Source organism: Dromaius novaehollandiae, chromosome Z, assembly GCF_036370855.1.
Source record: "Dromaius novaehollandiae isolate bDroNov1 chromosome Z, bDroNov1.hap1, whole genome shotgun sequence".
Classification (NCBI taxonomy): Eukaryota; Metazoa; Chordata; class Aves; order Casuariiformes; family Dromaiidae; genus Dromaius; species Dromaius novaehollandiae.
Window position 1 is genome coordinate 70591509 of NC_088132.1, and position 16383 is coordinate 70607891.

General features: G+C 34.2%; 1 protein-coding gene across 5 annotated transcripts in view; it reads right to left on the minus strand.

Moving 5' to 3' along the window:
* LOC112982190 (NIPBL cohesin loading factor) overlaps window positions 1-16383 on the minus strand; it is a 155914-nt gene that overhangs the window by 24143 nt on the left and 115388 nt on the right. For all 5 annotated transcript variants that reach the window (XM_064501884.1, XM_064501886.1, XM_064501887.1 and 2 more), the window contains 13 exons: window positions 15700-15882; window positions 11084-11281; window positions 10828-10899; window positions 10649-10738; window positions 9848-9951; window positions 8075-8161; window positions 5726-5957; window positions 4852-5003; window positions 4393-4473; window positions 3677-3777; window positions 1818-1956; window positions 1523-1605; window positions 295-427 (listed from right to left, as the gene is read on the minus strand). In XM_064501884.1, coding sequence (XP_064357954.1) covers window positions 295-427; window positions 1523-1605; window positions 1818-1956; window positions 3677-3777; window positions 4393-4473; window positions 4852-5003; window positions 5726-5957; window positions 8075-8161; window positions 9848-9951; window positions 10649-10738; window positions 10828-10899; window positions 11084-11281; window positions 15700-15882 — 1655 coding nt within the window. The remainder of the gene's footprint in view (window positions 1-294; window positions 428-1522; window positions 1606-1817; window positions 1957-3676; window positions 3778-4392; window positions 4474-4851; window positions 5004-5725; window positions 5958-8074; window positions 8162-9847; window positions 9952-10648; window positions 10739-10827; window positions 10900-11083; window positions 11282-15699; window positions 15883-16383) is intronic.

Consider the following 16383-nt stretch of genomic DNA (forward strand, 5'->3'; position numbering starts at 1 on the left):
TTTTTAGTGGAGGAAAGGGGGTAAACCACAGAATAGAAGTGGCCTTCCATGAGAAATAGTCCCCTTCCCAAGTCATATTATCAACCTAATCATGTTGATCATCCATATCACGTTCCAAGCTAAATTTTCTTATCTACGTATTATGTAACAGTAATATGCATAAGAAAATCCTTAAATGTTGCATGTGTGTCAGCCATCAGAAAGCATTCTTGCAACAGTTTGACATGAAATAAACAAGCCTTCATTGTAATGAGAAATAAATTACTGTAACAGTTAAAAACAAGACTCTCTTACCAATAGCCTTCCTAATAAGCTAAGTAGCAACTCTGCAGCTGGCCATTCTGGTTTATTGACTGTGGAAAGAAGGTCTTGAATAAAGTTCTCAAACAGCGGCCTATAATCTTCTTCCCCTTGTTTACTACCACACCTGTTTAAAAGAACATACTTTTTGTAAGCATTTTTAAGTGCCATTTACGCTTTTCTTTGGATACAAACAAAAGAAGCCCTATGCTTAACCAGACAATGAGTTTTATGGAATTATAAAAGAAAAATTTTGAAATATTGAAGTATTTGCAGAAAAAAAACATTTTATTCAGTTAAGGATGAAGTTAAACATTTAGCACTCCAGGTTGCACTGTAAGAGATGCTGCTAATCCAAGATAGTGGGCTTTTGTTCCTGAGATTTTATTTATTGTTATTTATTGTTTATTTTATTAAACTAAAAGTTTAAGTGTGCATGAAAAGGATGGACAAGCTAAGTTAAATTCTAAAGCTGAAGCTGGAATAGAGTATTTAGGTGATATTGTGCCTACACTCTTAAGGCCTGGTATGACTTATCTCATTTTGATAAAACATATCAGTATCTATGCTCCACAAAGGTTAAAAATCAGAATGTAAAATCAGAAAATGACACACACTGTCCTGCTAGTGTTTCCCTGACATCTGACAACCCTAACTTCTTTCATGATACGTCAAGTTCGCAGAAGGGTACAGGTGCTAGTAAACAGCATTTGCCTTAACAGTGGAAATTAATGTGATAAAAATCTTGGGACTTGGCAGAAATTCCTGTATAAATGCTTAGTTAGGATATTCAGCCATACCATAAAAAGATTTTTTTCTGTTGACCTATTGATATCCCCAGCTTCAGCTAAATGAAAATGATTTTAGGCTTTTTCTTTCTTAGCCATTCTGATGAATGAATATAATAGTACATTTCACCTCTTAAATATTTAATCAGACTTCTCTTTCAACCTTCAGATGCGTAACAGACACCTGGTAAAAGGATCCTACATAAACTATCAGACAGATTCTTAAACGTATAAAGGGACTCTGCAGAATTTCTCTTCTATAGAAAGTTTTGTTCAGACAGGTAGCTCTCTTAGGAATCTATAAATTGTATAGTTACAAATATCTGTACTAGTAGGTGTTTATCATTGTGAAGTGATTAGTTTTGTCTGAAGCTGTGACAGACCTTCTGAGTTTGTTTTGTCAATACAGTAAAGACTATTATAACAATACTTACTTCTTAAGGAAAATAGAGAGGAAGTTTTGTGCTGTTCTCATGGCTGTTTCATATGAGTTAGTAATAAGCACATCTTGATCCACCTAAAAATAACAAGATTTATTTGTCTAACATTTTAACATACACAGAAATGTGATTTCCATATCAGCATTTTCCATGCATCAAAAAATTATGACAGACATCCAAATACATCACTTGATTACTACAGCACCATCATAAAACATTATACCCACAAATGCACAAAGTCATTCCTGCACAAAAGAATTTTATGGCTATTTAAAAATAGCTTTCTTACTTTTTTGTTTGATTCCTCCTCTGAATTAGAATCTTTTTCTGCTGAGGGCAAGTGCACAACACATTGAATAAGCTGCAGAACTAGTGCTGTTACCATCTGAATATACATAGGCTCTCCATCAGTGTCACTGCTGTTTAACCTGTTAATACGAATAGGATAAAATTAATGCTAAAATAATTTTAAAAAGACTTTTGGTCCTAAATAATATCTTTCTAGAATTATTACCACAGCTAGAAATCTCTGTGTTCTAGACATTTAGTCATTTGCTTCTTTCTTACGCAGTGAAAGATTCAGTCTGACAAAAATATTTTTTTCTCAGGCAGGAGAGTTGGACTGAAACAGCCCACCAATGACTATCTGAATCTCTGTGAAACTCAGCAGCTCAAAGTCTACAGAAATGTTTAATACATTAAACATCTATATGCTAAGGCACTTACCAGTAGGCTTATTATGTATAATGCCATATCAACTTCCTACACAGCAGAAAAAAATACACCGAACAGATCCCATAACAACTTATTACTTATGTATTATTTAACGTGTGGAATATGCAGGACTGTTAAGCAAGAGAAAATAGTGATCATGACAGACTTCTACAAGAGTTACAGCTACAATATTTCATGCGTAGAAGACTATAAACTTCAGCATGCAACAGTGTCTTTAAAAGAGCGGGACCAGTATGAATACACTGCACCTTACATTTCTCCCCTTCCAAGCAATGCAATGATGGTACTGTGTCTATCTATCTAGTCAAATCCTGACACCACCTAACGCAGTTAACAGCATGAGAAGGTAATCTCTGATATCACTCTCACCAAATTATCAAAATAGTGACTGTGCACAAAACAAATACCAACAATTCTTTATCTTTATGAAGTTATTTTTCACTACTCCTGGATAGGAAATCTTTTTGTATCAAATTATCTCTAAGCTACACCCTTCATTATGGTAGGCGCAGATAGGGAATATCCTTCAACAGATGGGAGCTAGGATTCTACAGATAAATAGTAGAGTCATTGTGGCCTTGAACTAATGACTTCCTTCTGGTATAGGTCTTGATTCAAGGAGGGTACCTACCAGTTATGCTCCTATGACTACCACCTTTCCTTTTTGTTACATGCCTCTGATGCCAATAACGAAAACAATACAGAATACAAGGCAGAAGCACTCACATTAATATTAGAGCAGCTGAATTCAACTCAATGTCTCAGTGCATGTGCATTTTTTTCCTGGATATTTCCTGTACATCCATCCTGGATGGGACAGACTTTTTCATTGACAATTTGTCTGTCTCCACAGGGAAGATATATTCAAGCAAGGAACTAAATCAACCTCAACAACAACAAATGCTTTGGAATAATTTCAAGTGTTTTACCAAGTAAATTGAATAGTTCCTAAATGAAACTAATCCAAAGGAGCATTGGCTTGATTCCCTGGCAAGAGTGCTCTGAGAATGCCCTCAAAGAAATTCTGCAGAATTTTCATATAAGGGTTTAGCAATGAATAAATGATTTAACTTCATTTAATCAGATTCAAAGAATTTTCCAATAAAAAAACCTCTGAATACACACTAGCATTACACTCATTTACATCCTTAGTGAGAAAATTAATAACATATATTTCAGTTGTTTTTGTAACTAAGCATAAATACGATGGTATAAGAAACAGTGATTATTACAAGATGGATTGAAATGCATTTGTCAGACAATTCTGCTCTCATTGTGGAGGTTTTGAAACATAAGCCTCTAAAAAACTGCTGTGAAGTTGCAAATCTTATAAGAAGTTAATACTGAAGCCTAAACTCCTGTATGTACAAAACTGTAAATGCTATCAAATTAGCAATCTATGCCAGTAATTACCGGAAGTTTCTCAAACTCCTCTTGCTAGTTGGTAGTCTTGCCAGGGAAGTGAAAATTTCTTCCAGTATCAACTGCCTGTGTTTTTCATACCTGGAGAACACCTATTTAACAGTCACAGGATTGTTAAAAAATTATTTATTGTTAAATATGATAGAATATTATTGTTAAATATATTTGTTATAAAAAATTTATATATAAACATGCAATTAACATGGCCTTTAAAAATTTATTACATATCTCGTTTTCAGTGCATTTGTTTCGCAAAGCAAGCACTTCTTTATAAAAAGGCATAAAAATTGTTTTTCAAATACGGATTTTTTTAAATCTTCAAATGATCCACTTTCTATTTAAAATGTATATTTTTAAAAACGTCAGTGATAGAATAAACTTTTTCCTTATTCAATTGCATATATTCAAATCATGACAAAGGAAATAAGGAAAACCATATTGCTAAGATATTTCAAGATGAGAAAGGACAACTGAGAGCAAGGGGATTGTGCTTACATTTTAAATCACATAAACAAGGAACTTACTTAATTTTGGTTAAGTAGACTATTTGTTACTATAAAGTACTCTGCAAATCAAAGCAGCTCAGGCACATTTAACACTGTTTCTAGCAAACCAGCAAAAATACAGCCTATGTAAAATGCCCTGAAAACTCTCAGAAGTACAGGAACATGAAATACAGGAAGACGGAATCTCAGAAAAATACTTACTGCAGTCACTAATTTGATGGCACATAACTGTAGTTCACTGACATTTTCTACAAAAAACGGTGTTATTCCCATGGATGACACCTATCAACAGAAAGAAATTATGCTAAGCACATTTCTCTAACAAACTGATATTTATGCAGTTTAAGAAGCAGGTTATACATTCAGCAGATAAGGTATGTCCTGTCGCAATATGTATTACTTCCTATTATTTGCAAATAAAGTTATTAAAGCATATTTGAATACAATCATGTTAAACTTTTCTTAAGTGTACAACAAAGCCAGATTTAAACATCAAATGCTCTTTTCCTTGAGATAATATACTGCACAACATAAATCAGTTTTATGTTAATCACTGAAATAGTTTGTTCTCATTTCATGTGTCATGTCGTTGAGGCAATCATGCTTTAAAGACCCTCTGTGGAGAAAAAAAACAAAAACAAAAAAACTGTTAAAACTTACCTGAAGAATAGTTGTATCAGTAAGAAGCTGTATCTCTAGCAACTCTGACAGACTGCTGACAATGTCACAAACTTTGTTATACAACATCACTATAACTCTTTGCTTGTGGGTGGAACACTTGGCACGTTTTGCTTTTGAACTTAAAACACCACCTAGAAAACCAAAAATATTTTCATTTTTTTTTAATGTTTTAATTACATCAAACATTAGAAAGGTGACCATTTTCTCAAAGCAGTACCCCAGACAACTCCAAGACTACATCTTTATGAATACAGTTGCTACCAGAAGAAAAAGTATTTAGTAGCACCAGCTGGGAAACAAGAATTTCATATGACAGATTATTTTTTCATAATTGTTTTCTAAATTCTGGATTCAAGATTTAGGCACCCACATCTGAAGTTTACGGTATCAGAACAAAAAGGTCTTTTTAAAACAAAAGACCAAAATCCAAAAAACAGCTGCTCAAGGCTAAACAGTTTTCAAAGAAATAAGTCATTATAAACACGGAAATTCTGACTATAAAATCACTTGTTCACACCTATAATATCTATACACAGAAGCTGAACTTCAGACAAACTTCTGTATACTCTGGTTTAAATGGTTATACTGCTGTAATCAAGACCCCTGGTTATTCAGAGGACACATTCCCTTCATCGTTATTTTACTCTACATTTTTAATCACCTTTCAAAAATCATGTAAAGCATGAATTCAGTATGCTGGATGTGATGTGAAAGAACTGTCAGTATAAGATTTATGTACAAAAACTTTAGAGTATTCAGCAAAGTCATATCACTTGTATTAGCATAGGATAGATCTATTAATGTACATTTTTTGATGTGCAAAGTTTTTTTTAAAATCTCTTAGCATACTAACCACCATGAGGATCCACTCTATACACAGGGTCATACTGAGGATAAAGAGTGTTCTGCAAATGAAATTTTGTGTATTGAATAACTCTCTCTATTACATCCTCTATATATACAGCTTTGGGCATATTTGGTGATGTCATAATATTGATAGCTGTAAGACAAGCATCAGCTGATTTTGTCACTCTCTCCATAATGAGATCTCTCCATAACCTCTCCTCATCTTCAGTGTCATTGTTCTGTAACAGGCAAGAAAAATAAGGTAGTGTGAGCAAAAAGCCAAATAAAATATAACAGTACTATTTACAATATACGTACATACAAGCACATACAAGATGCTGTATTGCCTTTATGATCAGAAAGCAGTTTGTTCTATAAATTAACTAATATGTTTTACTAGTGACATGTTTGCATAATGTCCTCTCTAAAATATAAATCCTTAGTATCTCACGGTATTCTTCCAGTAAAACACAAAGAAGTTTTCTGTACATCATATGCAAGCATTATGAAGAAAGATTTCTTCTTTCTCTACATAAGCGTAATGTACTTTGAGCAAAATCTCAACTCATTCACCTGTCGTTTTCTTCTTCAGCTGGCTAACACACGCTGGTGGCTCCTCTAACCAGTCTAATTTCTGCCACCAGAGGGAACTCTTACACAAAAAGACTGCTACAATTCTATGAAACTGGTGAGAATAGTACTTTCTCCACTTTGCAGACGCAACGAAAACTGATCTAGTATCAATATGTTTAAGATTTCTTATCAAATATGCCCATTTAGACTTAGTGCAGGGTACACATTTATTATACACATTTATTTCTGTGTTTGCACGAGTTATAAGCAAACACAAGGTTAATTATGGCCACCCAGCACTACTGAAATATAGTTAATGTTATTAAGAGTGGAATCAGGGAGAATTTCTAACAATCTCTCTGGTACAAATATAGCAATACTAATAGCCTCGAGAGAAACAGAAAGGACTGGGAAACACTAATTTCTAACTACATCTTCTTTTTCCCTTTTGAGATAAAATAATCTAAAAATATCACAGTGCATTATATACAATAGATGTATTTGAAAAACTAACAGAAATCTGTAAATCGGAAGAAAATCCCTGTAAATTTCCTGGGTAAAACAGTTTTAAAGCATTTATTCCTATATAATCCTGAAGGGGGCATAAAAAAAAAGTTTTAAATCTTTTCCAATTTTTTGCTCATTAATATTAGGAATAAAAGAACCTGCAATCCATTCTGTCTTTGAGTAATACCCTGACGTGAAGGTAGGCTACCTTCATTGCACTTTAAATACCCTTTGTAAAAGAACATAAGGCTCACTCTTTGCCAGAGACTTTCTTTGCCATGAAGATCTCAATTAATGTTTAAAAGGTCTTAAGAAAAATCTATTTGGCTAATGATTGCTCACTCTTGAATTCAAGTTTTGTCTCTGAATTGCAATCATGTGATAATTTCATCAACTCTCAAGCTTTACTACAGAAAGTTAAAAGGAAGAAAATACTTCAAAAGCATCTGCATAAAGTCTCAATCATACTGAAGTAGAATAGGAAGCCAGCAGCTTTTTTCACTTATTTTTCATATTTCTAAAGACATTCAGAACTGTATTCTGAAACTTCAGACAGAACAAAATATCTAGATGAAAATACTCAAAGTACAAATAATGTGTGTATTGTTCTCATTTTCAAGTTTGAATGCTTCTTTCCCAATATTCATAACTACTCTCCACTTCTACAGACCAGTAAGTTTTTTGGCTACAACTCTGGCTAGAATATTGTGTCAACTAGAAAGTGTAAAAATAAATAAATGCCACATTTCAACTTCATAAAAACTCCAAACTCCAGCACAGTTTTAAGTCTATCAGGAAAAAATTCCTAAAATATTAAACTTGTTAGTTTTGTTTATGTTATGTTTAACTTCAAAGTGTAACAGCAGACCCAAATATAGTGCCTCCGCCATTCTTGATGCTATAGTGAAGAACATGCTCTACACAAAAGCCATGCTTTCTTCTACTGTGTAAGGGAAGTTTTATGAACGTGTAGCAAAGAAATTTTGACTTGCTATAGGCTATACCAGTTACCATATTAGGATGATAGTATAATATTTAAAACTTACTTGTTCCCAATACATCTGCTTGTTAGCTGTACTAGAGTAAAACTGATTAATACTCTTTCAGTAGTAAACATGTCTTTACCTCAGATACTAAAATTTAACAATCTGAATCACGAGTGTTAAATCAGAAATTCGTTACACGCACACACTCCCCACTTGGCACTGAATGGGATTGGAACTGAAGAAAACCCAACCCTAAACCATGACGTGAAATGATGCAATTTGAAACTCACATGGTTAAGTAATGTAGAAAGCTTTGATCCATCTTGAATATTCTTCTCCAAAATATTCAGGACTTTTACTGTTTTATCTGTTGAGAGCTAAAACAAGAAAACGAACACATCAAACAGCAGTAGAAACATAAAGGCTTGCAAATTGTTTTAAAAGATTTGCATAAATGAAAGACAGAATATGTTATGTAAGTCTGGCATTAAATGGAAATTGTACACACTTTGAAATAAAGTCTGGATCTTGGCTTGCCCAGTTTCTAACAGAGCAACGACTGAGAACGCTGATAGTATAATTAAACTAGTGAAATATGTTCTGCAATCAAATTCCATTTCTAACTAGCAAAGTCCATAGAAATAGATTTAAAACTGCCCATCTGTCAATAGCATATAATTTATACACTCCTGATCCCAGAAACTGGAATTCATCAAAGCCAAGTATCAGTCACAAATTCTAGATGGCTCTATAGAGTTTTATTACAAAAAAAAATCCAAGGCTTATGGAGAAGCAGAATTGAAAATCCGTAACACTTTAGTACTAACACATATTAAATTTATTCTTAATAATAGAGTTAACTTTGAAAAAGTAGCACGTTGATAAAAGTACTTTGAGCTCACCTACAGATTTAACATTGAATAATTACTAGACTACGCTAAACCTGAGAAGAACCAGATTCATTCATCCAGATACTATTGCTGCTCACCTCTCGAAGCAACAAAATTCTGATTTTTATATTATATTTACATACATATACACATAAACATACAAACACACATGCATGCACAGAGGCATAAAAAGTAGGAAACAAAGGTAAAGGCCTAGAACTATGAGGAAGTAGAAACCCTCAGGCTGAAAACATGCTACAAGAAAGGTTGGGAGATTGAAGGAAAGGCTAGGAAGAATATCTAAATCTTGGATTACAGAAAATCATTCAAAGAGTCTTGCACAATAAGTGGCTTCATGGGCACTTCACAAATATACAGGGGGCATGGGCAGCCATAATCAGTTTAACGTAAGACTGCCCAAAGCAAAGAGTTCTAGAAAGATAAAGAGAGCAAGAACATTGTTTCTAAAAATGTGATACCAACAGTTTGCAACAACAGAGAAAATTCCCTTGAAGTAAGTCTGTAAGAGCATGACAAAGAAATATGCAGCCTATGGAAAATTATTCTTACTATCACCTGAAACCATAAACCTTTTCAGTTTGAAAGGGAGTTTTGGGGAGAGGGAGGAAGCAGGCAATTCAGTGAGATGCTGGATGGACGTCTCATATCACACTGATGGCATATATTGGAAAGGGTGTGGGGGGGTGGACTTTACCAACATGTTCCATTTTACTCAACACAGGAGCGCTTACTGTAAGGAGTAAATCTGAGACTACAGGTTGGTGTACTTCTGTGAAAATAATTATTTGAAGATTTTACTGCTCAGGCATGTGTGATATGGCTGAGAATTCAGGTGCCTTAATAGATCATGCAATCTATCTTAACACCTATCTATTTCATTACAAAGGCAGGTACCCCATACTGTGATATACGGTGCACTGACACCGCACTGACACAGAAAAGGAGCATTCAAAGAAAATGTCTCAGCTTCAGAGACAGTAACAAGCAGTTAAAGTGCAGTAATTTCAGCTAAGTCAGCAGAAGGATGACTGTTTATAGTATCAGTCACATACACACCTGAAGAGGGTGGAATGTTATCACAGGGGACAAATGCTTTCCATATGTTAAAGAAAATTAAATATTCAAAAAGAGTTAAAGGCTATGAAGATGTACCTTGTCCATAATGCCCATTGCCTTAATTTTTGCAGATTCACTACCCAACTCACTAAGCTGATGTTTTCCCAGTAGCAACTCCTGTGGAATCTCATCATCATCACCTTAAAAAAAAAAAAAATGAAAATGAAAATTAACAATCATATTTCTAATAAGGCATCAAAGAAAGCAGTGTTTCACAGCTAATATGAAAAAGCCAACTGAAGAAAACCTATTGAAGAACTGATTTTCCAAACAGCTAACATTTAATAGTTTCATTTAGTGAAGACTGACGATGATGACTTTTGGTTGTGTTAAAGCGGCTAAGAAGCCTACTGAGATTCAGTGTCTCAGCTATGAGTATGCAAGTACTCTGATGCTCCAGGCGGATAACCATGCTCTATTAGGTCAAAGGCCACAGCAGATGCAAAATTACGTGTGTTCCAGATACTACTGGCAAGAGAATCATCTTATGTTAGTGTTGTTTGCGAAGATACACATCTAAGAAGATAACATCCTAATGACATTCCAAAAAGGTATCCTTTCCACCCAGATGGACAATTATTTGCCCTTTTCTGACTTCTGTCCCTTTTGGATTTTGCAGGGAAAAGGATTTTCTTCCTGCAGCAGCAAGTGAAACTGAAGGGCAAAGGAACCTACTCAAAGTGGAAGCCAAACAGGTATAAGCACTGCACACCCTAGTATGTACCACAAGCAATTAAATCATGAAGAAGGAATACTGAAAATACGGAGATGTATTTTTTTGTTTGTTTCTTGAGCTTCTAATGGGGGGAGGCATTTTGAAAAATTCTGACATATTACCAAAAGCAGTAAAATCCATGTCTTCCAAATTTTCCAAGATATTCTCTATGGAAGCAGTAAACCTTTTGAAAGTTGAAGAATCCATCATTTCTGATGAAAAAAATAATGCATATATAATTATTTTATATATGAAACAGAATATACAAACTGAAGAAAGAAAATTATTTTCAAAAGATTACCTTCAGGTGTGAGTTTTGGCTCATAAGCTTTCCTCTTCTTTTGTTTTTCTTTTTTCTTCATTTTTCTAGCCACTAATTAAGATAATAAAGAGTGAAACAAATAAAACTTTCTAAAAATGGAATAAAAAATTATTTACATTTTTTACGCTCATATTAAATAATGCATGTAAAGATGTTTATTTTAAAATGCTCAGCATATACTTTAATATTGCATTAGTATTATGGAATAAAATAAATTTTTATAATGATGAGTTACCCTCACTAAGGCTAGGAGGAGGAGAATAATCATCCATGTCAGAGTCATCAGGACTGCGATTACGGTAACGGCCACTACCAGAAGTCCTCCTTCCTTCATGATAATGGCCACTTCTCCTATGATCACCAGAACTTCTTCTGTCATGTTCTTCATACTCCCAAGCTGCATCTCTATCCTTTTTATGTCTTTTCCGAGAAGCTAGAAGTGAAGGGCATCTTCATTATAAATACAAAGTTTACACTTCTCATAGTGCAAAATCATGCATTTACAAGTAAAAGCAAAATGTTATTGTGAAAATGTTCTGTAAAACAAGTGAACACACTAAAACTATAATATAAAATTCTGTTATGGCATTATTCTAACAATTCATTTTGAATAATATAAAACTGCCTGAAACCAGAAAAAAAAAAAAAAAGCAAACATGAACATTTCAAAATATCAATTTAAAAAGCATCTGTTCTTTTAAACAAAGTAAGGAAAGTAGAACAGATCAAAATAATTTTCATCCTTTCTTTTCATGAGAGAACACTGAGATAATTTCTTCAATTATCTAAATAGTGGCTATACTAGGCGCCCAAGTTCCAGCTCAGTGATTATTTTACCCATCCAACACAGCAAGTTCCAATGAGACTTGATAATCTGATTGCTTAAGGTTCTTCTATTTTGCCAAGATGCTTACAGTTTTGCATTGATACATACTGTAAAAAATTCAGTGTAAAGGGAGAAAGTTGGAGCCTCAACTTATGGACCAGACAGTGAAAATGACCAGAAAATCTAGTAGAACCAAATGCTGAAGAAAATTGGACAAATGTTGTGTAGAGAAACAGAGCTTTGATGAAAATAAGACATCTGGGGGATGGGGAGGAAGTCTTTGTTATTTTCAAAGACAGTCTTGTGCACTTCGAAGGGGAGAGGGTGCTAAGATTTAATATAAATCAGAAATTGAGGAGAGATATTGTTTCATCCATGAAATCAGCCAGTTCTCCATTATCTAATGTAACAGGATAACTGGGCTAACAAATAAAATGTCTAATACAGAACATGCTGTGAAGACCAAAATGGCTCCAAAACATTAAGTTCTAGACTAACAGATTTTATTATTTTTGTGAACCTGCCAATAACAACCCTGACATCCGTGTGTCTCTCTATCCCACTCTCCTGAAGTTTAGAGAGGCATGATTGTACATAGGGTTGTTTCTGAGCAAACTGGCTGCAAGCACTTATACAGAATTGTAATAGAACTGACAACTCCTTTCTAAAACCTCAGTTTATTGAGAAGCATAGTAAAGAGGACATTATATATAGTAGGATACACACAGTAGTCAGCCTAGGCTCAAACTAAAATATTTTTATCACTCAAACTCAAAATGAAAAATTTTGAACCTGAGGTCATACTGATACTCTGCACTGCACTCTAAGGGCCCCCACTTCTGAAAACATAGTACTGAATTGCTGCAGAGGTGGCCTAAGTCCTTCAAGGTAATAACTTGGTTCAGGCTTTCAGCTGCGCTGCTCCTGCATTGGACTTGCTTCTGAGACAGTGAACTCGTGTTCTCCAACCACGATGCCTGAGCTACTAACATGATACTTCCTCACATATCTCTACTCACAGGATAGCTAATCCCCCAAATATGTTACTCTACGTGATTGAGAGTTAACATTGTTTGAAAAAATGAAAGGCCACCCAGGATACCTGAAGTGAGAGTGCTATGGGATAAGAAAGCATTTTATGGGAGAAGACTATACATTTCGTTTTCTTTCCTCCGTGAAATTCAATAGTTTGTAGAGCTAGTGTAATTCCATATATTTAAGTGCTGAATTTCAGTTCATTTTGAGGTTGACTTACCTAAAACTAGACAGATGAAAGATACTCCATAGGAGATATTCCATAGGCAGAAATGCCTAACTTTTAGTCCAACTGAGCATTCAGGGAGTGTTTCTCATTTGAGCACCAATTTTAAAAGGAGAATTTCCAGAGCATGGTAATCAACACACTGCATTTGCTATTCTGAAAATTTTACTCCAGGGTGATGTACATTCCAGTATCTTCTCCATCGAAACACAGATTATTTGTCTCAGATTCCTGATACTGGAAGAAACTTAACACTTCTGCTAAATAACCTGTATTTTACCTGGTCTAAGGAATGAGTAATTAAATTGTAGAATATTTTTGCTCCCAAAAGGAATTCTAAAACACATCATTATTCTATTCCTTCAACGAGTTCCGGACCAAATTTATTCAGTTTAAAAACATATGTAAGTTTTCTCTGGTTTCCTTAACATCAAATTGGGATCTGAAAGCTCTAAATTTACAAAGGGTCTCCACAGTCTGCAAATCATCAATAACAATTTAAGTTCTCTAGGACACCTTCTGACCCCAGCTACATCTCCACGAGAAAGATAACCTCCAATATTCCTTTCCAGTGGAAACTTAAACTGACCATTTTGTCAATGCTGCATAACTAAACAGAATGCGTTACGGCTGTGTTGGCTCTATAAGGCAAATAAGGTACACACAGGAACAGCTACTCAGAATCCAATCACTGCTCTACCAAGTCTATTATTTTGAAGTCGTTAAAATTGACTAAAAAGACAACTTTTAATAATGTTTCAAAAATTATTAATTTCTTACATAAAGAATATCCAGAATATAAATACCCAATTTCCTTCTGAATTCTGCCAAACATTTATGTAATAACCCATTTAGCATTTACTGTATGAAAAACCCATTTAGCATTTACTGTATGAAATGGATTTCCTTTCGCTAATTTTGAATTTCCCATCGTTTAATTTTATGGACTGACCCTTCTTCATGAGTTGCTCGAAGAAATTTATCTTCTACAACAATCACTTTTTATAAACTTTTAAAAAGCATAGTTTCAGTCGTACAAAAGAATTTTGAAATATATGTATTTATAACAGTACAAATCTATTCAGTGTGTTTGACACAAATCTTCCATGGTCATTTTGTCTCTTGTTTTCAGTACAGTTCTACAGTATCCTTTGAGAGACACTATAATCTCCTTTTTAAATCAGATGTCCTCACTGAGTTATTCAGAATCATGTTCAGATCTCGAGTTGCATAATGAATCAAGAGTCCCTTAAAGCATAAAATTACTGTGAAAGTTTTCCTTAATTTGCATTACTTTGTATTTAAGAACTTCAGCAGCCACTGTCACTAACGTCTACATTATTAAGGTCTCTCTGAAATTTCTAACAATCCTCTCCATTCCTGACCAATTTAAATAATTTCATTTTACTTACCCTTTCTTTAATTCCCTATTCCAGACTATTAACATCATGAACAGGTGATGTTACATGGTAAACAGAGATTTTAACATACAATCCTGAATGGAGCAAACGACCATTAATCATTTGCCATAATGAAGACTGGTAGAAAGTTACCTCAAGAACTCATACTCATGGCCAAAGCAGCATCATTTTGGTTGTATTTTAAAAGAAAAACAAATAGGGGATACTCTTTTCTATTTCTTTGAGAAAGATCAGAGAGGTATCTCAATTATAATTTTGTATGTGTATGGGTGTATAAGTGCTACATAATCATTAGAGGAGAACTTGAAATATGTTAAAAATCAGGACAACAAAATCTTTCTCTTTTGGAGCCTAAGAAAGACTAAGGAGAAAAACTTTGTGTGTTTGATAGAAGTTCAATATAAACTTTATATAAGCAAAAGCAAAAAGAATCTAAAAAAAAAAACCCTCATTATGTGAGGTGCCTTCTCAGGTTAACAGCAACAGGCACATCTCCTGTAGCACTGTGTAAGTAACACTGCTAAGAAGGTACTCACTTTGAACTGATTCAACTCTATTTTAACAGTGTTTCTTTTCGGTGTTGATTAATTGAATTACCATGGATACAAACTAACTATATTCTTAGTAGCAGGTAGGAAATCCCTTCCTAACCTAGATGTATACAGCTTTTTTTTTTTTTTTTTGACACATATGACCATTACCTGATCACACCACAAAGTTCTGAATACCAGCTTTCTCTCTTCCTCTGAAAACATTTAATTCAAGACTAGCATCATCAGCAAATGCTATTATGAGAACCCATCAGAAGTAATTGCCAGTTTGCCCGGCAATACACCAGGGAAATAACAGAAGAAAAATTTCTAGGCAGTAATATTCTCAATTTATCAGATCAGAAAAATTCAAGAGAGGTTGCTTTGTTTTTCTTACCAATGAAACTAAGTAATAATTTTAAATGTACCTATTGGAATTTTTCTCTCCATAGCTTTGTATATAAGTTTTCTGAGCTGCTTTACATGGTATTTTCTTTAATCTGATTGTTTAAAAAAAATGTTTCATAGCACAACTTAAAAAAAACTAGACAGTGGCTTCCCATATGGTAAGTAGAAAAGAAAATTTAAAAGCTAGCAGCTTTTCATCTTGAGCATGAACTGAAATTAAGTAATTTTTCTTTTTTAAAAAAATAAAACGTTACTTGGCCAAGTAGTTGCCTGGACACCAAATTTAACTTGTTTTTGTACGATTTAGGCTAGACAACTGAAAAATAAAAGCAACAAACCCCCACTTTTGTAAGAGCAAAATATTAGCCTTTTTAAGCAGTAGGAATAGAATTATATACTACTTACATTCAAAAGCTTCTTCACTGTCATTGTCTTCATCAGAACTGATCTCAGCATATTTTGGTTTCTCATTAACTGTGCTACGTTTGCGCTTGTTCATTTTCACACGTTCACAAAGTGGCATGGTGGATTCAATTTCTGCCAGCAGCTCAGGAGGCAACTCCTTTAACACTGACTGATCTATGCTACCTATTAACGGAGAGCAAGAAGAGCACATGTGAACTTGAAAATAAAAATAAGGGCCCAAAACTACAGACCTTTCTCAGGAACTGCTTACAGTACATCCACTAACAACACCTCAGTAAGATACACCTGGATGTATTTGATAGCCCTTTCTAAAGTTGTATGTATCGGTCACACTGCATCTATAAATTAACGTAATAATTTGTACATATATCTTCTTCAATAAAAATTCTTTTTATCAGGCATATAAATAAAACAAATTCAAATCAGTGCATTTCCTCTGTAAAAAGACATCTTTGCTCCACTCCCACAAAATTTATTCTTATTTTGGTTCCTTCTCTGGATCTGTTGACAGTTTTTTCCAAAAGTGTAGGTAAATAAGGATTCGTTGTATCTCATTATAGTTCTCTTCATTCTCAACCATGTTCATTAGCGCATGTAAGGCAGCGATCTCCCCTTTACCGTTAGGTAGAGGATATCTCTGGCAGAACTTCTGGGTTCTTACCC